The sequence below is a fragment of the Mus caroli genome, unplaced genomic scaffold, assembly GCF_978045245.1.
Source record: "Mus caroli unplaced genomic scaffold, Mus_caroli_1 scaffold_2, whole genome shotgun sequence".
Classification (NCBI taxonomy): Eukaryota; Metazoa; Chordata; class Mammalia; order Rodentia; family Muridae; genus Mus; species Mus caroli.
In genome coordinates this window covers 87,104,404-87,130,643 of record NW_028227257.1, presented here as the reverse complement: position 1 = coordinate 87,130,643, position 26,240 = coordinate 87,104,404, and the positions used below count along the sequence as shown (strand labels likewise).

Genomic DNA, 26,240 nt, shown 5'->3' with positions numbered 1-26,240 from the left:
TGGGCCTAGCTTCTAGTCTCTAGTAACCAGGTAATCCCCAGGCCTAGTCACATCTCCCCATCACTTCCACATCCGCCCCTGTTAGTAGGTCCCCCCTTCGTAGCCACAGGGTTCTGTATTTTACCAGTGTGATTGTCATGGCAGCCGGACTTCCCTACCTCCTCCACAACTCTGCCACAGATGCTAACAGGTGATAGAGGCCCTGGGTGATTTCCACCAGGGTGGGTGATTTCCATGGAAATCACTCAGCATCCTGTAGTCCAGGATGTGGCTAACACAGCTAGGGTCAGAGCCCCAGGCTGCTACCTGGTGCTGTACAGCCATGTATGGGGGCCTCTGTGTTAGTGCAGTGGGTTGACAAGCTCCCTAAGAGACAAGCCACCTGAGGGGGAAAACCAACAGAGGAGTGGAGCTGAATTCGGTCAGAGCTTTAGAGACTGAGATTCATGACTGAGTCTCTTTGTCCCCTTGGTCGGTCTCTGGGATGGTGTCAACCCCTCTACCCTCCCGAACTTGTCAAATTATCCTTCCTTAGAGACCTCAAAGGGCAATGTCCCTGGCTCACATCTTCCCAGGGCATCAGACCAACCACAGGCCATCTAAGGTCAGAGCCTGTATGACTCCACAGGTTCCCCACGTCTTAGGAGAGCAAGCCTCCTGGTCACACAGCCAGCAGCAGATTCCAGAATCCAGTTCTGTGCAGTCCCCAGGGTCCTGGAGGCCTCCTGCTCTGTCCCCACCTCACCAGAGACTGTCTTCCCCCAAAGCCTACACTGTTATTTTCTATGGCTGAATGCTGTTTCAGAGTGTGAACGGCCCAGGACCTTCAAGGACAACACTGCACCCAACTTAAGACTTTCCCACACTTTCTTGTCCTCTGCTTAGATGCTACCTGTCATGGGGAGTGCAGAACCCCACAAAAGCATTCCACAGGGTGGAGTCTCTCAATGCAAGTAGCTTACCATAGCTTATTAGTCCCCACTGTCTCACTGGCATTGGTCCCCTGAAGTCCAAGCTTGGACTACACAGGAGCAATTAAGTCCTTTCCTGGGCCAAAGATTGCTGATGCCCTCTGCCCTCCTTCCCGAGGTCCTTCTGCAGGTTCCGCAGGACATGCACCGTCTTCTCTAAAGTGTCAAAACAGCCAAGCACTGCTCCCATTCAAGATGCTGCCTCTGATCCTCTAAGAGCTTTCTAGAAATGAGGCCCTCTACTTGGGGCCATGGGCAGGGCATGTCACCTCTCATCACCACCCCAAGTGATTCTAGAAGTCCACTGCTCCACAGTCTGCAGGAGTGTGTCATGCACCCAGCCACCACAGGCTGACAGTAAGTTTGTATCCCTATGCAGAGCACAGGGGCTCTAGGACTCTTGGATCTCTGGTGAGACTCCACCCACATTTCTATGACCCTGGGCAACCAACAGCCAGATGCTTTCTCTGTTCACAGCTGGGAAGAAAGGGCCATCTGTCCTAGGACTGAGACATTCCCTCCCAGAAGAGCGGACCATTCACAGGGAAGGTTTTGTCTCTGGGAACCTGGCCTACCACCTCTGCCACACACGACTGAGCACACTCGTGACTTCAGGCTTTCTGGAGTTGGGAGGGGTCCAGCTCCCTTAACGCCATCTTTGGAGCAATGTGCTCTCACCCTACCCCCACACGAAGCCCTTCTGCTTCAGGTTGTAGCTCCAGGCCCTGCACTCCAACCCAATCCAGGTTCTTAATACTTCTGTATCTGTTAATGGGAAGCTATCACTTGGCTGTCATTTGGCAGCCAAACCAGCCTGTCAACAGGGAAGCAGGAGACCTCATTTCTTTCCTGGCCCCCTCACTCTCTGCTGCCTTAGGAAGTATCAGCAGAATCCTTCCTAGACATCTACACAGCTCGGAGGGTGTGCATAACTTCACCTAGGCCACACAGCAGCCAACACAAGAGCTTACCAAGGAGCAGGACCCCAGAACGTCAGACCTGGTCTCTGCTCCCACACTGGCTGGGTGACTGCAGCCAGCAGCCCATAGATGAAGCCCCTGTGACTTCACCCTGAGTCCTGCTCACTCAGCCTGGCCTATCTTAACACTGGCCACGGTGGGTGCAGCTACCCACCATGCTTACCTGTTCGCCCAGACCCAGCAAAGTCTCCACAGCAGTGATGCCACGATGCCTGCTGACCAGCCAAGGGCCCTGGGCCTTGCAGCCTCTACCCTACCACTCTCCACCCGGCAGTGGGAGGAGGCCTTTGGGGGTTCTGACCCCTAGAAGCATTCAGATCTTACAGAGGGACTGGGAAGGTTGTGGATGTGGCTTGGTGAATCAGTGCTTTCCTGACACCCAAAACCCCTTATTCCAACTGAATAAAACTTGGGGCTGGGGGTTGGGAAATGAGGGGTGGTAATGGCTGTACTCCGAGCACTTGGGAGGGGCAGTACGGAGTATCCTAAGTTCCAGATCATCCTTGGTGACATCATAACTCCAAGGCCAGCCTGGAGTACATGAAACCTAGTCTCAGAACAACCAGAAAAGGTTGGTGACATCACAGCCCAGAAGGGTCTGGGGTGTGATTATACGCACTGACTTCCCCAGGGACACTGTCTGTGGGGCACAGGGGGCCTGATGTCTTGCTTGTAGCCTACACTGTCACTGAATGGCTGCAGCTGCTGTCTCAGAGGACATTTCTGCTACAGAGACCCACAAGGGAGAGAGGTCTGAAGTATCACTCCAGAAGAGGAAGCTGAGGCAGAAAGAGACTGCCTGCCCCGGGCCTCAGAACCAATGCTGAGTGGGCCTTTGACGAGCCGCCAGCCATCTTTTAGAAGGCCTCTTCCTCTGCCCTGAGAAGCCCTGCCCACCCCTGCCCCACTCCAAGCTGCACAGGAATAAATACCAGCAAGGGGTGTTTAATCTCCTGCTGTGATTTACAAAGTGGCTGGGGGGGTCGTTATGCTCCTTCCAATTTAGGGGTGAAGGTGCAGAACTTCACCCACCACAGGGGATTCCCCATTCTGTGCAGGAAGGAGTGGGGTGTGGAGCCTGAGGTAGTAGGGTGGCAGAGGGAAGCCCTGCGGGGCACACAGCATTGCAAAGAGCCCGACTCTTCAGACAGTCCTGAGGCACCCAGAGGCTGGACTCCTGAGCTTCTACCACAGATGAGCAGCAGCAAGCAGAACGACCGTGGGGAAATCGCTCTGAGGCTGCTCTGAATGTGTGATTGTGGCCAAAGTCACTTGGCTCTTGTGAGTTTCTGTTTCTTGAGTGGAAAAATGTACATCTCAAACAGGTTATGTTTAAGCTTGGCCTCTAATATGGGGTTGAAGTCAATCCAGAGGGTGCCGCTGTCCTCACCAAGGGATGGTGGCTCCACTAGGGGTGGGGGCGGGGTGACTCAGACCCCCTGCGAAGGCCACCAGCTTCCTACCTAATGACATTGCCAGGTACCCTGACTCAGTCAGTCCCCAGAAAAGTCACCAGGGAGAAATGAGTACCTGACCCTAGACCAGGCTAGGTAAGGAGTTTCCCTCCCCTAACCACAGGCTTCCTGCCGACATCCAGGCGAGCCTCCTTTCATCTAGCAACTCCACCATTTCCTCTCGCCTTGGCCACCTGGAGGCTCAGGCTCAGGTCAGCCCTCAGTTGTCAGGGTTCAGCTGTTATGGCCACCCTGCTCCTGGCACAGGCTCTCTTCTCATTTGGATTGCAGCTGCCCTATGCTCTCGGGCTGGGAGCCAGCCCAGCTCACCTGGAGAACAGGCTGGGTGTGCATTACAAAACCAAAGCAGCCTCAGGCAAGGGACCACTACATCGAAAGAACGTCTTATCAGCATGACCACTAAGCCAGGATGCCTGGGTTCCCATTCTGCCTCTGCTGCTCATTGGCTGTGTGAACACGAGTAAGCTGTTCAACCTCTCTGTGCTTCAGCGCCCACATCAGAAAATGAGACTCCTCCCCTCTCCCATCTCCAGCATGGTTTCAAGAAATGACCAGACTCGGTGTGTGACTAGCACAGCACCAGGCTCCTCAGTTCTTCCGAGGGCTAGCTGATGTTAGACCAAAGTTCTCTGCTTCCAAGAGGGACCGCTAGCTGATGTTAGACCAAAGTTCTCTGCTTCCAAGAGGGACCTATGGCTACACGGCAAGTCCTTGCCCCATGCTGCACAGCAGGATGGGAGAGAGGCCCCAGGGCTCAGCTGGTTCCCAGTGGGGCCTCTGAGGGCAGCAGGGGAGCCTGGGCCTCCCTGATTCCTCCACCAGCAAGATGAAGGCCTGGGTATGATCCTGCCTCTCACATGACACCGCTGGTGACAGGGTGAGCATGGAGCTTGGTCTGTGGCCTGTGTGGACCCAGCAACAGAGACGCTGGGGTCCAGGTGACAGTGACCGATGCTCTTCCTCAGCATCTACTTCTTCAGACATGCTGGCACACGCCTCTAATCCCAGCACTCAGGAAGCAGAGGCGGGTGGATCTCTGAGTTTTCGGCCAGCCAGGGCTACATAATGAGCCCGTCTCAATAACAAGCATTTGCCTTCCCCTGTCCACAGGGGACTCACCCTACAAGGCTAGTCTACATGAAGCTTCTAGACGGTGCCGATAGCATTTGACACACACTCAAGAGCTTTAATGACAAAAAAAATGCCTCAAGTGGATCAGCTGCTCACCTAGCGATGCACTGGTGGGTCCCAGAGTCCTCCTCGTTTACCGAGGGTAAGGCAGGTTCAGAGAGGGAAGTGGTCAGTCTAAGGCCACACAGCAATCCGAGTTCCATCTCAAGCTCTAGCCCTTTCTCTATTGGTCCCATTTTCAATTACAAGTGCCACAAGGGTCACCCCCCTCCCCCAGCCTGCCCCTCACTAGGGAGGACAACTCTGGCTGGCCACTCTCCAAACCTTGGACACCTTGGTGTCCTTGTGCAGGGGGCTTCCCATGACCTCCTGGGCCACCTGTGACAACCAAATGGATTCCTGCCAAAGGAACCTGTCTCAGCAGCCCTCACCTGCCGGAAGCAGGAGAAAGGGTGCTTACCTTGTCAGCGTTGAAGTAGAAGAGGACCCCTACGGTCACCTGTGCGATGAGGATCAGCAGAAGGAAGACGAAGTACTGGGGACAAAGGCTCAGAGTCAGCTATATCCCATGGGTATCTGCCCCATCCCAGGAAGAACTCCCTACCCTGGGGACCTGGGCCAGCACAGGTTCAGGGCCCTGACTCACCAGACCCAGCAGGCAGCGGACCTCATTGACAGCACCGATACAGCCCAGGAAGCCCATCACTATGGTGATGGCGCCCACACCAATGAAGACGTAAGCCCCCACCTGCAGTGAGCTGGATGAGGTTTCTAAAGGAGAAGAGCACACACCCAGTGAGACATGAACCACAGGGCAAAGGCAGTCTGGGTCCAGGTCTACTGTCTGGCTCCCCACGGCTGGGGTTGGGGCAGCCATGTTCCTACCCTCACCCGTCCTGCTGTTCCACTCCCGTGCAGCCAAGAGTTCTTATTACTCCTTTTGTTCTCAGCACCTCTCATCTGATTTTCCCTGAGATTGAATGCAGGAGGGTGGGGCTGGGTTGAATTTCCTAGGGGACCCTGCAAACCAGGCCTGGGTCAGGAGGCAGACACCATACAGGTTCTGTTGAGGACCCTGAAGACCTACAGGTGCCTATGCAGGCCAGGACATGGGCTAGGGGGAGGCTGTAGCGTGAGAAAACATCAGCTAGTGCAGGGTCTGGCTTGCTTTTAGGAAGCAGAAGCTACAGTGGGTACAAAGGCAAGAGAAGGAGGAAGGTCTAGAAGGCTGGGCCGGTGGGGGAAATTTGGACCTACCAGGGAATGGCTCTGGGGTGAGGGAGATGGGCAGACCTCATAAGGGAAGGTGGGGTCTGTGGTCAGAGGGTGGAGGGCAACGGTAATAGAGGATTTTTGTTTTTGAGATGGAGTCTTTCTTATATAGCCCTGGCTATCCTGGAACACACCATGTAGACCAGGCTGGCCTCCAACTCAGAGCTCAGCCTGCCTCTGCTGGGATTAAAGGTGTGCCACCCTGCTCACCAAAACAGAGGGTACTCTTAGTTTTGTTTTCTGAGAGAAGGTCTTACTAAAGCCTAGGCTAGCTTAACCTTATCATTCTAGTGCTGGCACACGCTAGAACCTCTCAGAGATCTCAGAGACCAGGGCCTTTGGGGCCAAGCTCTGCTGGAGGGAAAGTGAATCCTTCATTTGTTCCCCAGGGACGAGGCCAGCCAGGGCCAACTTGGGCCCTTCAGGTGGGGTGACACAGGCCTGCTTGCTCATTCCCACTGCTTGCTCACCAAGGTGGTGGCTGTGGGGTGGGGTGGGTGGGCTGTGTCTTTGAATAGACACAGAAGGGAGGTGGATGGCAGGAGGCCCTGTTCCAGAACTCAGAGAGACTCAGGCCTACAGTCCTTGCTGCCAGGCTCCCAGGAACTTTCCTGCTCTGCTCAGAATCTCCGGGAAAGTGCCCTGAGATGAGTGCCCTGAGCTCCTCACAATGGCCTCACATTCTGGGGGTTGAGGCAAGGCCAGACGCTCCAGTCTGGGCTCCAGAAGACACAAAGGGCCCTAGACAAAAAGGGTGCCATATACCAGCCCTGATTGAGGCCCTTGGACTAAAGCCTTTTGCACACCCTGACACTCTCTGGATTCATAGCCAGGTCTCCCTAGGGGTTTTCCTGAGACTTAGGGAGGCTGTGGTGCAGGGAGCCTGCCCTGTGAGACCCCAAGACCAGCTGTCCCCACTCAGCCTCAGGGTGCCTGACTCTGCCACTGAATAGTGCCTGTCCTAGGGTGTCCCCTGCACTGTCCACAGCAGCAGAGTGTGTCTGACTCAGCTAGCAGGGGAGCCAGGAGGTAGAAAGCAGCCCACAGGTACTGAAGGGACCCCAGTCAGGTGACCAAGCTCTATCAGCCTGCCACAACCAGTGGCAAGCCACTTCCTCCTTCCTCCTCTGGAAAATAGGACTTTGTGCAGTGGCTCATGGTCAAAGGGATTAAACTGTAATTCACCCAGAGCGGTCCTAAAAGCCTCACTAAGAAATGAGAGTTTCTGTCTGGTATGCTTGTTTGAGACAGGGTCTCATGTAGCTCAGGCTGGCCCCAAACTTTCTCTGTAGCAGTGGATGGTCTTGAACTTCCGGTCCTCCTGCTTCTAACTCCTAAATGGCTGCGATGACAGGTGTGTAACCTCTGTGCCTCACACAGAAGTGGGCCTCTCTGGTCTCAGTCTCCTGAGGTACACAGTACAGAGACCGAAAGTAACATCCTGAGGACCACACAGCTGGCAAGCAGCAGACCCGTGACCACTGACACCCCTCCCCCAAGCTCCCAGACCCAGAGCTCCCTCTTAACCAAGCTTGTCTGTTTTCTCTTCTTCTGAAGATCCCACCTTGAGGGACACAGGAGCCACGTGGTGCAAGAGCCAGGACTCGGGATCCCACCTCCCCCTCCCTTACCTTCTGTGTGCCCTCGGGCAGGTTACCCCACCTCCTTATGCCTGGGGGTTTCTCCTCTGTAAAGGGGGATGATGATGGAGGGAAGAGTGGAGCCCAGTACCAGGGACTCAAAGGTGCCTATCTAGTAAGGGGCAGTTACAGCATACAGCAGGTCCTGGGTCCCACTCTGACCCTCCCTTGCAAACAGTACCTCAATCAGCCTCAGTTTTCCAAGTGCCTAGGGAAGGTTTCTTTTCTTTGTATTATGACCTAGATTTCTGTTTTGCTGGTATGAAATCAAGTTTCACCCTGTATCCCATGCTGGCCTAGATGTCATAGCAGTTCACCTGCTCTAGCCTCCTGGATCCATGTTTCTGGGCCCTGGCTGCCTGGGAGCTCCTAGAGGCTGCTGTAAACAGAGAACAACCACTGGGTGTGTGATGGGTGCGACCTGGGCCTGGAATTTACAGAGCTCCTAAGAGTCAGAGCCTTTACAGCTTGCCTGCACAGGGCAGGGTACGGGCAGGAATGAGGTGTCCGGCAGACTTTGTGCCCAGGCATGGTGCCTGCTGGATGTCGGCTGGACTCATCAAGCCAGAGATAGTCCTAAGGAGGGCATGTCCCTGTTGGAGGGCACTGGAGTGTCAGGATGGGCACAGAAAACCCACCCAACCATGACTGGGACACTGAGAGCTCATGGCAGGGTCATCCCTGCTTTACCTGCCCTGGAGCCTGGCCCTGGGGACCTGGACAACAGCTGTAGACCCTCTCTCTATGTCCCAGCCAGGTTCTGTCTTATTTAAATTGAGCAGCTGTCAAAATGGCCAGAGTCCAATCCAGCTGCTTGGGACAGCTGCTGGAAATGAAGAGGGCCAGGGCCTGCCACTCACTGGGGGATGGCTGGCACAGAGTGCTCCTGGCATGTTACTATACTCCTCCCCACCCAGAACAGGGATGGGAGGCCAGTCAGGGAGGAGGCAAGGAGGTTAGGCCCTATGCCCTCCCTCAGACCATGCTGGTCACCTCTTCTTCTGAAGAACAGAAGAGGTCTTAAATGGAAGCTCATCCCACCCTGTGCTGCAGCCAGGACCAGACCTCCTGAGGATGGGTCTTACAATTTAGAATCGAGGAACTGTGTGAACTACAACCAGCATCTTAATGGCTCTGTTCCTTCACTGGTACAAGAGGAACCGAACAGGGCTACTGGGATCAGGGCCCGATGTGCACCTGACTGTCCATCATCCCTGGCTCCCTCCTATGGCCCTCTGACGTGGGAAGCAGCTTCAGCCTGCATTTCACTGCACACTCAAATGCGGGAACAGAGGATGTGAGACATTTTTCTATGTGTGAAGAGAATGAGTCCCTCCACCCCCATCTCAGTCACCCAAGGATCTGCAGACAATGGTGGCTTTGTCTCTGGGCAAGAATGTGTCCTGGAACCCTGTCAAGGGCCCCCGGTGCAGCAGTCAGCAAGGGGAGCTGGCCATGTCCCTTCCTTCAAGAGCAGGCTATCTGTGGGGCAGGGGGTGCCTTACGTAGGACGGAAATGAAGCTGTTCTTGTCTGCAAGAATCCACACCCCGAAGCCCAGGATCACAGCACCCAGGATCTGCAAGGAAAGAGGTGGTCAGCGGGAGCCCAGGAACAGGTGGGTCAGAAAGCTACCTGGGGCCCAAGCAACCGAGGGAAGGGTAGGAGGACACATAGGTGTTACCTCTGTCTAGAGAATGTCCAGTGAAACCCCACTGCTACACACACACACACACACACACACAGCTTACTGCCCCCATTAGTACCCTTCTTTCTGTGAGTACACTGGGCTAAAGTGCCTCCAAGTTTAGTTAAGCATCGAGAACTGTGGTCGTGGAGAGTTGGAATGTTACAGGTTAAGAGTCAATTACTGTGTTGTCTTTAGACCTCTATAAACATCCCTTTATTGCATACCTTGTGTGTCACCTAACATTCTTGTGACTTTTAGGAAAATCTCTTTGGAGCATATAAAGACTAGTTTCCACCAACGCAAACACTAAGAATGTATCAGATAGCATCTGAGGCCTACAACAGAGATCCCCACCTCTGATTTGCTGTAACCCACCTACCAGATGTTTCTACCAATGTATTTGAAAAGTTTCCTGAGACTGCCTCATGTCTGCTGCTCCAGGCTCCCCGCCCCGCCCCCCTGCCAATCAGCACTCTAAAAGCTCTTTGTATAGAAGTCTCTGAATACCAAACCTGGACTGACCTTGGGTACTGTGGTCTTTCTGACCTCAAACTGACCTCTTGACGATGTTTTAGAATGTAAAGGAAGGAATGGATTGGGATGAGTTTGGACATGTGTCCTAGCTGTGTCCTAGTTAGTGCTGTCAGCGTGACACAGCCTAGACTCATCTGAAAGGAAAGCCCTACTGGAGGAATGGCCTAGATCAGATTGGTCTGTGGTCACGTGGGCGAGGTTGTCTTGGTTGTTAACTGATGCAGGAGCGCTCTGCCCACTGTGGGCAGCCCCATTCCCCAGGCAGAGTATAAGAACGCTCAATGAGCACGGTCCTATGAGTAAGCTCGCAAGCGGTATTCCTCTATGGCATCTGTTTTCCATTCTTTCCTTGAGTTTGTGTCCTGGATTCCTTCAGTGATGGATGTGACCTGAAGGTGTAAGGAATAAGAACCCGGTCCTCTCCTGGGTTGCTTTTTGTTTGGTCACAGTGTTTATTAGCAAACTTGTTCCTCATTCTAATGTGCCCATGCATAATTGCAATATGGCCACTGTGTGCACAGAATTTCCCACGTCAAGGGTCAAGCATGACAGGCCATCTAGGGGTGATTTAAAGTGTAGGGGTGCCTGGGGTCACTGTGTGCATGCGCCACATGGTGACCACAGCTGCTCATCTGGACCTGCTAGTCTTTTGCTGTGAATATTCCAGAAAACTTCTATATTAGGTCAGAATTTGCTTTTTATATCATTAAATGAAGAAATAAAAATACTTGGGATTTCTTTTAAAAAATATGCTTAAATGTATGATTTTCTTTGATCTTTTACTACAAGAACCTCCTGAGGGTTTGGGAGGACGAATCAGTGGGTAGGTGAGCTTGTTCTGTAAGGCGAGGACCTGAGTTCAAATCCTCAGCACACACATAAAATAAATCTGTGCTGCAAGCCCAGCATTTGGAGGCAGTCATAGGGAGATCACGAAAGCTTTCCAGCACAGCGGAAACTAAGCTTTTCGGTCCATTAGAGACCCTCTCTATCCAGCTACACGTGCCCACAGCCTGGCTCACCTTCCCTTTCCTTTTGGCCTGCTCTTTTGTGGTTAGGACCCGGCACTCTACCAACCAAGCCCAACCCCAGCCTCAACCCTACACCCTCAGCGGCCTCTGGATACCCTGTAATGCTTGACCCTTGACATGGGAATGCTGTGCACATGCCATATTGCAGTATCTAGGGGACAGTGAGAAACAGTGGCCTGCACATGCTCAGTAAGGACACAGCATTTTGGAGGTATTTTTTTACCTGCCCTGGGTGAAGGTCACCAACACAGAACCCCGTGGCCCTGTGCTGGAGAAGGAACGAATAAACACAGTCTCCATCCACTTCCCCTGTCTGTCTGTCTGTCTGGCTACCTGGACCAATAAACAGGCAGTGAGCCTCTGCTGGGTCAGGTCCCTGGCCTCTGGTTCTATGAGTCAGCCGAGAGAAGCACAGGAGAGATACCCAGGCCAAGCCATCCACCCTCTTCTCATTTCTACGAGCTCATGGCCCTTTTCCATTGTTACCTCCCCGACTGCATAGAAGGTTCTGCCACCTCACTAAGCATGAACCCTGGCTCCTTTTCTAGTGTCCAAGGCTTGCTTGGGATATGGCAATGGCATGCTGGACTTAGCCTGCAGTCCCTTTCAGCTGGGCCTTGGCCCAGGAGCCCGGGCTCCTCCTGCTATGTCTACCTGGGCAGTTGTTCCCTAGAAGCCAGAAAGGAGGGATTTACATGCCAGGCTGGGGAGGGCTGCACCATGCTCTGTGTGCTCAGCACAGGTGGGCTCTGAGGCCGATGCCCTCATTGCAGGGCCTCAGGTCTGGTGGAACCAGCATGGTGGTCCTAGGTCCTTGCAGAGACCTAGGGTGGGGCATGCCAGGACGATCCACTTGTGTGTGCACACATATATGTGTTTGTATCATGAATTCTTCTGTAAGTACCATGTTCTGGGCTAAAGTTTTGAATGGGAATTTAGAATTATTCTTTTCAAATATTCCAAGTTCCTATAATCCTACGCACTTATGTGAAACTCCCCCCTATAAGCAACTTGTTTATACTTCAGAGAGACCCCAACACAAGCAGTGAGAGGATTATCCCTTGCCTCTCAGAGATACTCGTGTCTAGACACTATAAAACATGAAACGCAGTTGTGCCAAGTCCCTGCTATATAATCTATGTCTTAAAACTATTTAGGGTGAATCAGAACAGAGAAGCCACAGCCCTAATAGCACTCTGGGACAATGGAAACCCATTCAGGCTGCTCACACCCCTATCATATACAAGCATGCACACACACAAGCATACACCCATGCACATACTCTCAAGCACACACTCATGTATACATGAGCACACCAGGGGTTTGGCAACACCAAGGCAGGATTGTCAGTTCCAGGCCAGAGGGGAAGCCTGGGGCCCCAGGAAAACCAGCTGCAGATGTGCCACGGAGCTCACATCTGGGCAGCCCTGGGGTGGGGGAAAGACTTAGTCTGTAGGGGGTTGTGGGGGAAGAATGTCCCCTGTGGCCTCTGAGAGTTCATAGTAGGGTGTTGGGGGCCTGTTCAAACTGGAGGGGGGTGTGGCAAGGGGAACAAAGTAGAGACACGGAGGGGCTGTCCTTGGCCACACCCAGCCAGGCAGAGGGCTCTGGGGAGGAACTTTTGCTTTGTCACAGAACCTGCTGGGAGAGGTGACTTCATTCCACTAGCCCTGGTCCTTTTAGGGTCTGTGGCAGCCACAGCTAGAGCCTCTGAGCTAGAGAGGCTGGAGCCCTGGGGGTCGCATACTTACAAAGAACAGCAAGTTGAAGAGGAAGAGGAAGTACTTGGTGACTTTGACACAGCCTGCCCCCATTCTGCAGATCCTGGAGCAACCTGGGGAGAGAGGGAAGGGAGAACAGATGAGGGAGACAGGGACTGGTGGAGGGCACAGCGGGTTGAGAGCCAGGGCCCACTCACAAGGAGCAGCTGGCACTGTGCCTGTCTTCCATGGTGCTGAGGCACCGGGAGGTTGCAGGCCTAGCACAAAGTCTCAGTCAGGAGGTGTGATTCTCTGGTCCAGAGAGATGTTACTACACAGGACAGGCAGCCTTCACCTCCATACTCCCAGGATCGAGGTCTCACACGGGAAGCAATGGCAGAAGTTACAGGGCCAAGAAATCAGGGAGTGGCTGACAGACCAGACTAAGATTGGGGCTAGCTCCCCAACTTGGTGCACCTCTCTAGGACCAAGGTTGGGACTTTTAGGGACCAAGGCTGAAACTTTTAAAAACACTGAAGCTGAAAAGGTCTTGGCTTCTCACAAATGTAAAAAATATACATCACTAAGTATCAAACAAATGCAGACTAGCACAAATATCAACCATAGATCTTTCTCCTGTTGCCCCATAGCAACTGCCACCATCTTAAACAGCTACTTCCTGTGTGTGCTTTGTAGCAAAACTGTGTTCATGCCAGGGAGGGGGTTGTTGCATAATCTCTGCAAGACAGCATTCGTCCAAAACACAAAGACAACTGAAGATGTCTCGTAGGAGTCCATGCTAGTGAGCAGTACCTATTCATATTTGGGGGTTATACATCCCTCCTGAGAATTCATTTATGTGTAGGTAGTATTTTTAGAATTTGTTTGGGGGAGGTTTATGGATCCCAGGAAAATCAAGAGTTCCCTTGATACTTCATTGCAAGCCCTAGCCCATGAAGCACATGGTTGGCAGGCCACACTGGGATGCCCAGGTTGTTGCCTACTGTTCACAGTGGTCACTCTGACCCAAGCCACACTTCTGAAGTGCAGAAGCCAGTGCAAGGTACCATGTCTCTCCACAGCAGAGCCCCCCAACTCCTTGAGAGCTGGAGGGCTCAGCTAGAGGCAGGAAGCTGGCTTCTCCCCAATCTCCCCCCCCCCCCGCCATCACCAAGCAGGTGATGCAGGGAGCCATCACCAAGCAGCTGGGCCAGGACAGCTGGGCCGGGACAACTGCATGGGTAGAGCCAGGCTGGGGGGCGGCAGTATAGGTCGACTGTGCTCCTGTGGTCCTGGGGAGGGAGAGGAGGCAGACCCAGGGTAGAAGGAAAGAGGGAGTAGAGGCTGCTCACACCCTTTCTCCTCGGAATCTCCACGTGCACACACAGGTCCCGATTCTTTTCTGGACATTTTCACACTCTACCCTCCTTGCTGAGTGGAGCCCCACTTCTTCCCTGCACAGTTACAGAGACTGGAGATGGGACTGGCGCGTGGTCTCCCAAGAGAACCCCGTCAGCCTTGTGACAGCTCTGTTAAGAGAAGGTTTAGATGCCCTTTTGATTTTTTTGTTTGTTTGGTTTGGTTTGGTTTGGTTTGGGTTTTGGTTTTGGTTGTTTTGTTTGGTTTTGTTTTGTTTTGAGAAAGGGTTTCTCTGTATAGCTCTGGCTGTCCTGGAACTCACTTTGTAGACCAGGCTGGCCTTGAACTCAGAAATCTACCTGCCTCTGCCTCCCAAGTGCTGGGATTAAAGGCATGTGCCACCACTGCACAGCTAGATGCCCTTTTGAAAGGGCAACTTTGGGCACAACTTGAAGCAACACCATCCAAGGCTGCTTGAGGGTGGTGGTCTCCCATCTCAGGTGGCCCGCAAACAGTGGAAATTCATGCTCACAGGGACTTAGGGACTGACTATAGGGAAGATGACAGGAAATGGTTGTCCCTGACTACAATGTCAGGCCTGGGTGTGAGAACTACAGAGGAGCAGGAACCTTCCACTGTGAGGTGCTTCTGGTCTCAGCAGCTCCCACACAGTCTCCACAAGAGGAAAAACAAACTTTGCACGCATCAGAGAGCTGGAGTCTGCAATGCCCCAGCCCAGGCCTGGCCCAGGGAAGGTCTGCGCGGACACTACAAGGGCAGTTATTGTTTCTCCTTCCCCCAGGCCTCAGGACAGCCTGCCACCTCCACAAACACGCTATAAATTGCAGGATAAACAGCCCAAGAGGAAAGCTAGCTCCCACCAGAGCAAGGAGCTGTTCTCATGGATCTGGGAACTGCTTTTTGCTCAGGCCTGCCTATGTTTCCTTCCCGGCACATTCCTAGCAACAGCTAGACCCAGGCAGGCCAGAGGCAGTCCTTCCGCAACAGGAAAAAATGTAATGCAATTGTGTGCAGAAAGCTAAGTGTCAGGAGCTGGTACCCACTGCCTGTTAGGACATTCCCAGCGGGCACCCCTGAGGTGGGTCTGCAGTGCAATTCAAGAGTCTAGATTGGCTTCTGTACTGTTTGGCTCTAACATGGTGTAAGTAGGTGGGGTCTCCAAGACAGGCTTCCAGGGAGCAAGAGTGGGATCCAAACAAAGGGGCCTGCTAAGGGACTAGGCGTGGCCACAGTACATAGCACCTGCTATGGACAGTCACCCTCGGTTCTCATACCCTTTAATCCTCCCAACAAGCCCTGGAGAACCTGGGTCAGGCAAGCTGTGACTGGCCCAATGCCCAGGACTGAGTGAGAAGTGAGCTCCTCCCACCCAGAAGCGCTCCCTTGGGGAGGAGCTCACTAAAGAATTAGTTCTCACACTCAAAGCATTCACCTGCCCCTACCTCCGGGCATTAAAGATAAAAGTCTATACAGCAATTCCCAAGCTAGTCAGAAGTGCATTCTTCCCCCAAAACAACCAAATAAAAATAAGAACACTCAAGACAAAAAAAAAATACACAGTTTCATGTGTGACAGACTTCACACAAGCAAAGACTGGAATCTGTGGGCAGACAGGGCAGCTGGGCTGAGTCCAATGACTGTCATGATAGTGGCAAGCCTGGCTGAGAACCACCCGGTGCCCCATTAGCCTGTCGTGGAACCACATCACCATAGGAAGCTCGCTCCAGGCCCAGGCAGAGCTAGGACAAAAACACTGGCACTTTTGAGTTCCATGCAGAGTAGAAAGCTCTGGAGCTCTGAGAGCCTCCTCCCTCTCCAAACGTTCACCCAGAGGAGATGGCCTCTACCCTCAGGTGTCTGCCTCTGCCACCCACCACGTGGGCACATTTGCTTGGCCTCTTTTTCAATGGCCTCTGCCTTTAGAGCTGGTCCAGGTCTGACTGCTCCTTATGGGATCATCCAGGTGGTGACAGGTGGTGACAATCCAGGGTAGCTGCTCGAAGGAGTTCTGGTTGAGAGACCAGGAAGAGACCTCAGACTTGGAAGCACAGGACCACCCGAGGCAGGAGGCTGGCTGGCATTCCCCTGACATCGAGGCCTTAGAAACTGTGGCTGGTCTCTTGGGTCCTCACCCAGATCCTATCACACACTGGGCTAAGTCTTTCAGTTCTCTTCAAATAAACTGAGACCCAAAGAAGCAAAGTGCCACGGCCAAGGTCTCCAAGAGCACACAGGCAAGGACAGAATTCACCTGGAGGCAGGGGCTTCCTATCCTGAAACAAGAGCCAGGCAGTGCCTGAGTGGCAGGCAGCTCAAACAATTGGGATTTGGGAATCACCTTAGGAAGTATAGAAACTGAGAAGCAGCTTTGGAGCAGAGGGTGTTGGGTGGCCCCAGCATAGCTGTCCCAGGTCCAGGCCACAGGTCTTTGTGCCTGTGTAGCCGGCAGTAAGCAAGATCATTTTCATTCTGTGCACAAGACAGTGAGTCTCCATGAGAACACACAAGCCGGTCGGCTCTGGCTGGGGACTTGAGCAGGTGGCCCCGTGATGGGAAGTGGCTAGCAGCTTTAGAGAACTCACAATCACCATCAGACCGAAAGGAGGCCCAGTGTCTCAATGGTGGCACAGGGTTCTGTCTGGAACGGCCTTGCCATCTGAAAGGGAAAGATGCAGTTCTTGCCCATTAGACAGAAATGAGGGCTGGTGGCAGGCAAGGCCTGAGCAATCCCTGCCTATCCCCCTCACAGCTGGGTGCTAAGTACAGACTGACTTCCTTAGAATAGTTAAAAGAAAAAACAAACTGGGATATAGTTTACCTGGTAGAGTGCTTGCTCAGAACATCAGCAACACAGGAGGTTTGAGGCTAGCCTGAACTTGAGGAGACCATGTCTCAACAGAACAAAAAGAAAAACAAAACAAAACAACACACACATACACACACACACACACACACACACACACACACACACAGACAGACATTTTGCAGTACACAAAAATGACATGAAATTCAAATTCACACCCACCAGCCCAGAACACAATTTCTGGCCCAGCCTGGCCAGAAGATCAAAGCAAGGGTCTGCAGGAGGCAGCAAGGGAGCATGGCTGGCCTTAGCTGAGATCTTAGATAGAAAGGCAGCAGTGGGCTGGGGCCAGGGTCAGATCCTGGCTCTGCCAGCAGTCATCGGGAGGGGCTTCCTGGGGGTGGGCTTCCCTCTGTGCAGTGGGCCCTTCAGGGCATGTCTGACAGGAAAAGAGGAAATAGGGGCCTGGCGGCCCTGAGGCTGGCACTCTGGATACCAGGAATGGACTCTGTGTGAAGAAGTCAACGTGAAAGTCACTTCCCAAATGGACTGGGCTCATAGCTCACCCCCTGGATTAGATGCGCTTCCAAATCCTTCTTATAAACACCTTCCCACCTGGGTGTGTTAAACAGGAGTGACCAAGCTGTGAGCGAGCACACCTTACAAGAAAGTTCTGGAATGGTTGTGGGAAGCCATGCCAAGACCAGTGGCAGGCCCGTTGGCCATTTCTAAGCAGGTATAATTTAAACTGATGGAATGCACGGTTTTCTATCAAGTCAGTTTATACAACAAAATGAACACACCAATATTTTTTCCCTTCTGCTGTCTTGTGGTACTCATTTAGGCCTGTCCAAGACACTCCTGCAAACATCCCCTCACCACCTCCAACCCTCAGCCTAAGACTCATCTCGGCTGGGGACATCATTCCTGAAGAACTGGATAATAGAGAAGCTCCCAGAAGGGGGGTTGTAGCATCAGACCATCTAGGTTTGAATTCAGTTCTATCATCTCCTAGCTGTGTGCCCCTGGATAAGTGATTTAACCTCTCTGGCTTCACTCTACTCCTGTGAAATGGGGAAGATAAAACCTGTTTGGGGGGTTGTTTATTTGCTTTTGTTTTTTAATTTGTTTCCCAGAAGCTAATGTAGATAAAATGGTTGGTATGTGTGGGCTCTCAAACAAAGCTGCTGTCACGTAGTGGTCTGTCTCCCTGTGAAGTATGACGACCTGAGGAGAAGACCCAGTTTTCTTTATGAGTAGGCACCCCAGAGATGTACCTGGAAGGCAGTGAGACTGGATATACAGATGAATGATGAAGGGGGTGGTTTTGGATGGATGATGGATGGGAGGGAGGGAGGGAGGGGAGGAGGAAGGGATGAGTATATGGGTGGATAGATGGATGGGTAGATGATGGATGGATGATGGGTGGTTATGAATAGATGATGGATGAAATTGATGGACAGACAGACAGACGGACTATGAAGAAGAAAGGACTGCCACAAAGAGTACACAACCTCAAGTGGCCAACCACCTGGAAAGTGTCTGAGATCTACTCTGCCAGAGTCACCTACTTTCACACACAGCCTGTGTCTTTGCCCCTGATGTACGGGAAGGCATGCCTGATGGGCAGTCTGAGCCTGCTCTGAGTATGTGCCATGCTGCCCATCCTCTCTACCTTCCCTGGAACCCCTAGTGTAGTAGTGGGGCAAGGGAAGGATAGTGTCTCCAAGAGGACATTTCTGGGGAGGGAGGGGTGTTGTCACACACTGGGGCACAGGAATGTTGCCCTCCAGCCTGACCCCGGGCCCATATCCGTGTTCCTGAGTAGTTCTGGGGAGACCAAGGGTATAGGAACCACAGAGCTTTCTGGTCCAGTGCTGGGAGACTGAGTTCCAGGGTTCCACAGGCCAGGTCATGCATGACCTGCATAGGAGGCTGCCCAACCCCCCACTTCCTCCTCACCTGTTCAGTGTCCAGCCTGGAGCAGAGAAGCAATTCCTGTGGCAGTTTTTCAGATGAGTTCTGGACAATGGACACACTGTGAAGAACAAACAGCTCTGCTGTTACCTGGCCTGACATCACAGAGTCTCCTCCCAAGACTCACCGTGCACTCACAACCCATCTCAGTTCCCACGATGCACAGCGATAAACACCTCCAGCTGAATCACTCTCAACTTCCATGAAACCCCTTCCATTTAATGGCTCTGTATGCCATGTGCACACCTCTCGGGAGTACTGAGCTGTAATCTCAGCTTTCCTTTCCCAGGTCCCTTTGGGGGCACACTCCTGGCTGTAAGTGCTGTGGAATGGAGAGAAGAGGAAATGGCCCCTCATGGAACGCCTAAGAGACACACAGTCTCCTGCTACCCTGCAGCTTCCCACTGTCCCCAACCCTCCTGCCCGGGCCAGTCCAGAACTGAGCTGGGACCAGCCCCACTCAGCGTGAGCTTATCCACACTGCAGAGCGACTGATAGCAGAGAAACACAGCAAGAACACTGTCCTGTGCAGCCAGCACTCCCACTGACACACTGGCTAGAAAATCCAGATGATGTGCATGTCCTGTCCCTGTTCGGTTGCTCTGCCTTCCTCTTGTCACCCTGATCTTTCCCACATGCTTCTCTGATCTCTTTACTGTTGCCCCTGTACTCTCAGGCCCTGTCTACACTAGGGCCTTTGCACATATAGTTTCTGTTAAAATTCCTCTTTTCAGAAATTCCTAATGTGGATTTCTGAGACTTTCCCTCTGTAGTCTCTTTTCTAGTGCACTGCACAGCCAGCCATAGCCAATGCCCATGCCCAGCACTGCCCAGTTTGCACCAACAGAGGCTCGAGGGTGAGCTTGGGCCCCCAGCTTACTCAGGAACAGCCAAGTTCTACACCCAAGTATGTCACAGGCTCTCCCCACCACAGCTTCCCCCCTCACATCCTCCCTAAAACGCAGGGTCCTTCAGGGTTATCCTGAAGTTAACATTTTCTGTCCATGACTCTAGAAATGCCCAGGACGCAGTGAGCTCGTGGCACATGATCATGAGAACAAGGTAAGAGCTGGGTGTCTGCAGAGCTCAGGAAGGTCCCTTAGAGAGACACTGGTTCTGCAGAGGAGGCCACTGAACACCAGAAATGATGTCACTGAAGCTAGCTAGGATTGGACACAAGCCAGAGATCCTGATGAGTTGCTCAGAGGGAAGCCAGGAACTAGGATTTTAGGCTCTCGGGATGGAACATGTTGAGATGTACGCCAGGGTCCAGCACAGATGCTCTGCTTCTTGTGATTCAGCCCTGACTTTCCAGTGCCTCAGTGCTCAGACAGGAGCAGGTGACCAGAAACCAGTGTCATGTGATCCTCCCACTCCTTGACTATTCCATACCCTTCCAGAAATTCATTCCCCTCCTGTTACCTACCCCAGAGCACTGTCATGAGGGTCACCTAAGAGATCACTGTCTTCAGAGAGGCCAGACAGAGTAAGAGGCAACCATACAAACACAAGTCTACACCTGAATAGGCCGCATGGACCACCTCCAGCCAGCTATGTAGCCTGGAGCCATGCCTTGCTTCTGCTGTAGCTTTCCCTGTGAAATTAGCCGACTAGTGGGTTCCCAGGAAGGAGCTAGGTGAGGTGCCTGACACCTGGCAGGATTCTGCCCAGTGGTCCTGGCCTACACTGAAGCAAGGTGATGGGGGAAAGGCTGGCCTCTGGGGAGGGGCACCTCTGTCAATGAGGCCAGGCCATGAGTGTCACCTTGAGGCAGGAGGCACCTGGAGGCTGGGAAGTCTGGCAGCCATGGCAGGTAAGAGTGGCTTGTCACACATGGCAGGATGTGGAGAGAGAACTTCAAGGCTCTGGAGACCACCTGGCCCAGCCTGGTCCAACGGGCTGGCGTATGACACAGATCTCCAGCTTCTGGACTTTGCCCTGAACATCCATAAAAGGAGGCTGGTCATGGTGGCTGCTTGTACTCTCCTGTGTTGTAACCTTCTGTGACAGCTGACTTGGGGACTGCTGGATTCTTGACCTCACACTATCTTATTTTCAATCTCGGCTTGTACTTTCAGTTTGTTGTCACTGTTGTTAAAATAAGAGAGGGAAAAACAAGCAAACAAACACACATTCCCCTGGCAACAGGAGAAGCGTGGGGCCATGGAGCAGCCTGGGAGTTCAAGGTTCCCTGGGAGACCTCTTGGGAGTCCTGCTCTGCTTCTAGCTGTGGTGTGACCTTGAGCAAGAGAGTTAGCTAATGTCTCTGAGCCCCCACGGGCCTCACCTCCAGCACAGCAGGGCTGGTGGGAGCCTGTCCATTGAACCGCTGGAGGACTGACACAGCCGGAGCCTGAACACAAGCTGCTGCCCCACTCTAGCATCCCACATGTTTAGTCACAGGATTTCAAAGCACAGTCACATGACCCCATGAGCTGGGTCGACAGGTTCTCACTCTCTTGCACCTCAACACTGTAGCTAGGAGGTGACAAGCTTTAGCCTGTCATCTTTCATCACCCACAAAATTTCTCTTCTCATTGAGGCTCTTAAACAAGCTCCTAGATAAAGCACTGTCCCCATTGAGCAGATGGAAAAACTGAGGCTCAGAGGTTCAGTGACTTGCCTAAAACCAATCCAGTAAATAACCAGTGTTCTTTCCTTACCTCATGCTAAGCAACACCTTAGTGGAGGCTACCCACCCAATCTCCCTCACCAGGCTTCCTCACTAGACCCTTTTTGTCCTGACCCAGCTCTCAAGATGTGACTCTTGGCTTCCTGTCAGGGAAGGAGACCAGATCCTCTGGTCCTGGCCAGGATCTCCCTTCAATCCCTTTAATTTAGCCGATGTGGCTTAGATAGGTTTCCCTTCTTACATTCTGCTCTGAAGCCCAAGGGACATCACTGGAGGGCCATTGACTGAACAAGAGGCCACCGTGTAAGAAGTACCAGATGAGCAGCACAGACACCGGGGCCCGCCTTCCCGCCTGCCCCAGGCACCACAGAAGCTGAGCTATGGCCCCTGAGCTCCCAGCCTTCTGCAGCTCCCACACTCAGATGCACTGTGCTAGGGACACCCCAGACATCCTACCTCAGTCTCCATCTCCCAGTGAAGAGCCTGAGGCCCAGATGTTGTGAATGTTGAGGTGTATGCTGGGGCTGGGGCTGGGGCTGGGGCTGGGGCTGGCTAAAGTGGTCAGTGCTCTGGGTGGCTTCAGACCCTTACGAATGGGGTGAAGCGTTCACATTTGTCCATCACATTGGGATGTGCAAACTGCTAGGCTTGGCCTCAAACGTCCAGCCCAGGGCTCTGCCCCATCTCAACCTAACTGTAGCTTAAGTGGAAAATCAGATAAGACACTGTAAGTCTGAGGGACACTTAAGAGACTCTAGGACCAGCTATTCAGAAGTCGCAGACTCTGGGGCCTCATGTCAGGACCTAGACTCCCAAGAGATGTCTCAGGAAGCAGGTTTTAAGAACCTCTCCTCACCCCAGTAAACCAGGTCCCAGCGTAGATTCTGAATTGAGAGAGGCTTAATTGTAGTCTCACTACTCAGAGCTGTGTGACCTTTGGCACACAGCTTGCCTGCTCTGGGCCTTAGTGCTCTCTGTAAAGTGGACTATCACGAATGTCCAGGAAGAAGCCAGTCCTGAATTGCTGACACTCTAGGAGATCCCTTGGTTCCTTGAGAGGTGGGACAGGCCTGGGGTTCCTGTAGATGGGCCCAGAAAGGTCATGGTCACTAAGTCCTTGGAATGAAGTCTGGCAAAGAGCAGCATGAGGGACAAAGGGAATGTGCTCACTGCCCAACCCCCTCATCCAACCTCTAAACCTAAGCAGGACGATGCGGGCTCAGGAGGGAGGCGGGCAGCACTTGCCCTGGTCACACAGGGATAGGGTCCTGCACACTTTATGATGGGAAGTCAGGATAGCAGGGGTAAGCGGGCCCTGAACCCCTAGACTCTGAGCAGATGGGAGTGATGCCCAGTATCTTCAGGGGCAATGGCACAGCCCTGCCTGCCCTGCCCCCAACACATGACACACGGGGCTTGCTAAAACCCCAGCATAAGGCTCAGAGGTGAAAGGCTCAGGGCCCCAAAGGCAGTGAACCCCAAGTGACTTCCATCCTGAGCCCCTGGAGTCTACCAAGACCCCACCATGGGCTAACCTCAAGCTGGACACAGGACACAGATGGGTGGAGCCCCTCCTTGCCCACAGGAGCTCACAAGACAATGAACCATTAAGTAACAGGCTGTGCCTTTGTCCCAGCGGCCCTGTTCCCTCTGAGGGACAGCTGGCTGTGGGAACACAGACTACGGTACTAACTGATCACAGGTGGAGCATCTGCAGTTATCCTTGGTGGAGACACTTGCTACCCCCTTCCCATGACACAGCTGGCAGACTGTACCCCAAGGGCTGATCCAGACCCCCTCCCTGTGCTAACAGCCATGTTTCATGGCCAGCAGAAACCGCTTTTTTTTTTTTCACAATAAAATAATCCAACCAAGGCCAAGTCTAGCTAGGGCTGTAGCCCTGGCACAAAACCTAACCAGCAGTGGATGATACAACGGATACTGAAGTCCGGGGAGGAGACTCACCCACCCATGCATATGGCTGGCAAACTCGCTGGGCCAGGGCCAGGGTTCCTAAGACAGAAACCGGGTGTGGACCCTGAGTGGGTGATTAGGGGGAGGGAGGGGACTGTAATCAGGGATCCCACATGGCAACAGCCAGCAGGCTCAGGCAGCTCCACTGTCCCCTCCCCAGGCTGAGCTTAGGTGGGAGGGGAGGTACAGCTGCAAGGCCACTTCTTGCAGGCAGCCCTCCCAGATCCCTCCGGCGCAGCCCTGCCACCTCCACAAGGGTTCAGATAGGCTCAAACCTGCTCCTTTTGCACTTCCCAAATGCTGTTTAAAAAACAAAACAAAAAGAAACAAAAACAAACAAACAAACAAACAAAACCTCAACAGGTTCTCATGATCTGAGCCCTGCTGTCTCCAAACTTACTCTGTAGCCAGGGATGGCCTTGAACTTGATCCTTCACCTTCTGTGTGCTGGGATTCCAGGCTGGTGCTACCACACCTGGCATCCCTGGTGTTAGAGGCCCTACAAGACTCTGTGCACACTATGCCACAACTGAGCCACACCCCCAGTCCCCTCGACTTACTTTCCTGAGTCTCGGCTTCCACCCCTGGAAATGGCCCAGATTACCTGCTTCCCCTCCCTTTAAGAGGTGTTTGGCCTGTTGGGTGGGGACACAGCATCACACACAGGAAGCTGGGGTGAAGGCAGATGCACTACTTAGAGAGGATCTTCCTGACATCTAGCTCCAAGCACTAGCCCAGGATGGGGGAAGAGGAGAAGATGAAGCCCGCTCACCTCCCCCACCCCCTGAAGCTAGCACACACCTGCCTATGGTCCTTTGAGCCTCCTCCACTCCTTGCCTCTGGGGCCACCTCTCTGGCAACCCCCAAGCAAGCCTGTGAACACATGGGTCAACAGCCACCTCACCTAGCAGATACCTCAGACACCAGCCATGTCAGTTCTCTGCGGGGTGGGCACCAGGCAGTGGCCCTAGACATCTGAGACCTGGGTGAGGGCTGTGTCCCCTCCCCCAGCTGCCAGCAAGCAGTGACAACTGACACAGCACAAGCAATCAGCTGTTAAGGCACAAACACATCCTCTGAGGAAGCTAGAGCTTTCTGCACTTCCCCACTGGGACCCCCTTGGGCTTCTGGGCTCTGTGGGATGGCTGAGGTGCTAAGGTCATGAGACTTAGCAAGAGTGGCTGTAGGGTTAGCCAAGAGAGCTGGGCACAGACACTCTGCTCACACAGGTACAGAGGAGTCACCACTGGGGACTAACAGGGAAAATGAGGGGAAACGAAGGAGAGGTGTGAGGAGGGGAGAGTGGGGAGGAAGAGGGAGGGGGGAGAAGACAGACAGACATCAAGGTGACAAGAGCCTCCTCTATCAGACTTCAGGTACTCTCTGGTCCCTGCAGGTATCCAACCCCAGGCCCAGCTGATCTACCAGGAGTCAGACCCCAGGCCTTGAATTTCTGCTTGTGACATGTCTTGTAAAGAGGGGCCTGTGTCCCCTTGGGCTCCTAAGGGCATCGTGCCCCTCCGGCTCTGCCTTTCCTCTGCTCTACCTGCACCCCAGCTTGTTCTCCCGTATCCAGGCTGTACCCTCTCCAGACTCCTGAGAAATCCTCTTGGTGAGTCTTTATCACCAGACAGGAGGGGAGCCTGGAGCCAGGCCACCTACCACATCCAAAGTAAGGAGAAACAAACAATGAGAAGGAAATGTTGGGGGGTGGGGTCAGGAAGTTAAGACAGGGTCTTGTTAGATGGCCAAGGCTAGCCTCAGACTTGTGGCAATCCTCCTGCCTCAGCCTTCCAGATGCTGTGCTTCCAGATTACAAGCCTTCCAGAATACAAGCTTGTGCCATGATCCTGTGAAGGAGCCCCGTGTCAGCCAGACAACAGGAAAGCCACAGAAACACCAAGTCCCACAGAGCCTGTGGTCAGGACTCCAGAGAGGAAGAAAAGACCAGAAACCAGCTGGACCAGCTCTTTCCTTCATCACTTCTGGTCCCAAACCTCAACTTACCAGTGTGTGACACCTCCTACCAAACTCCTAGAGTTGGGGCAGTGGGGAGGGGAGTCTGGGCCCTCCACCCTCCACATCCATGCCTGGTGGCTTCCTCTGTCCTCACAAGACCACCGCTTCTCTCCCGCCCCTGGTGGAGGGCAGGCCAGGCCTCTGGGATGCAGATGCTGGCAAGGCTTGAGGTAGTGTGAGGGTGAAGCTGGTAGGTCCCAGCTGTGTAGCAAGGCCCTGTGCTGCCAGGGTGGCTGTGCTCACTCCTGCGGTAACAAAGTCTGGGGAGCGAAGGGACCATACTGACTAGCATGGACAAGAACTCATCCTTTCAGCCTGAGAACCCCCCACTCAGGTCTGGAAACTGAGGCCTGGGAGGTCAGGACTCAACCTACCTAACTCCCAGGTTAGAACTGGCAATGCCTACACACAGCTGTAGTGCTAGCATTCACCTTGTCCTTCTGTCCCTGTCCTGGTCGCAGCACCAGGGAAGAACATCCTATCCTAGGGTAAATGCAGGGTGGGGAGCCACTGGTGTTTCCAGAGAGCCGGGACAACTCAGGGGTGGTTAGTATTCATCACCCGCCAGGGGCCTGCAAGTCACTGTGGGAAAACATCCTCTTCCTTGAAAGATAAGCGATCGCTCAAGGTTAAGACTTAAGAGTCACAAGTCTGAAGCACAAAGACCCAACCAAACACTCTGAGCCCCAGGCCCTGGCCCAACATCTGCTCTAATGCTGTGCTCAGGCCTGGCTGGAGAGGCCACTTAGGCCACCAAGTAGCCGGGCTAGCCTTGTCACCAGCTACGCACACTTGAGATTAGAAGCTTATGCCACCATGCCCAGTGAGGAGAAGAAATTCAGTTGTCAGCCTAGAGCAGGGACATTATAACAAGACCAGGTCCTAAGCTGTGGACTCTCCTCCGCTCGGCTTCCAGGGCCCTAGGGAGGAGGAACAGAAACCAGTTGGACCGGCTGCCTGGTCCGAGGAACAAGTTTTCCTCCAGTGGCCTAGAAGGAGGAGGACAAGAAATGGCAGACATTCAGGCAGAGC

General features: G+C 53.3%; 1 protein-coding gene across 2 annotated transcripts in view; it reads right to left on the bottom strand.

The window, feature by feature from the left end:
• Positions 1-26,240, bottom strand: part of Cd82 (CD82 molecule) — a 42,725-nt gene that overhangs the window by 4,556 nt on the left and 11,929 nt on the right. For both annotated transcript variants that reach the window (XM_085834635.1, XM_021184861.3), the window contains exons 2-6: positions 18,569-18,644; positions 12,475-12,557; positions 8,975-9,047; positions 5,204-5,328; positions 5,018-5,092 (exon numbers count right to left, since the gene is read on the bottom strand). In XM_085834635.1, coding sequence (XP_085690761.1) covers positions 5,018-5,092; positions 5,204-5,328; positions 8,975-9,047; positions 12,475-12,537 — 336 coding nt within the window. In that variant the 5' untranslated portion in view covers positions 12,538-12,557; positions 18,569-18,644. The remainder of the gene's footprint in view (positions 1-5,017; positions 5,093-5,203; positions 5,329-8,974; positions 9,048-12,474; positions 12,558-18,568; positions 18,645-26,240) is intronic.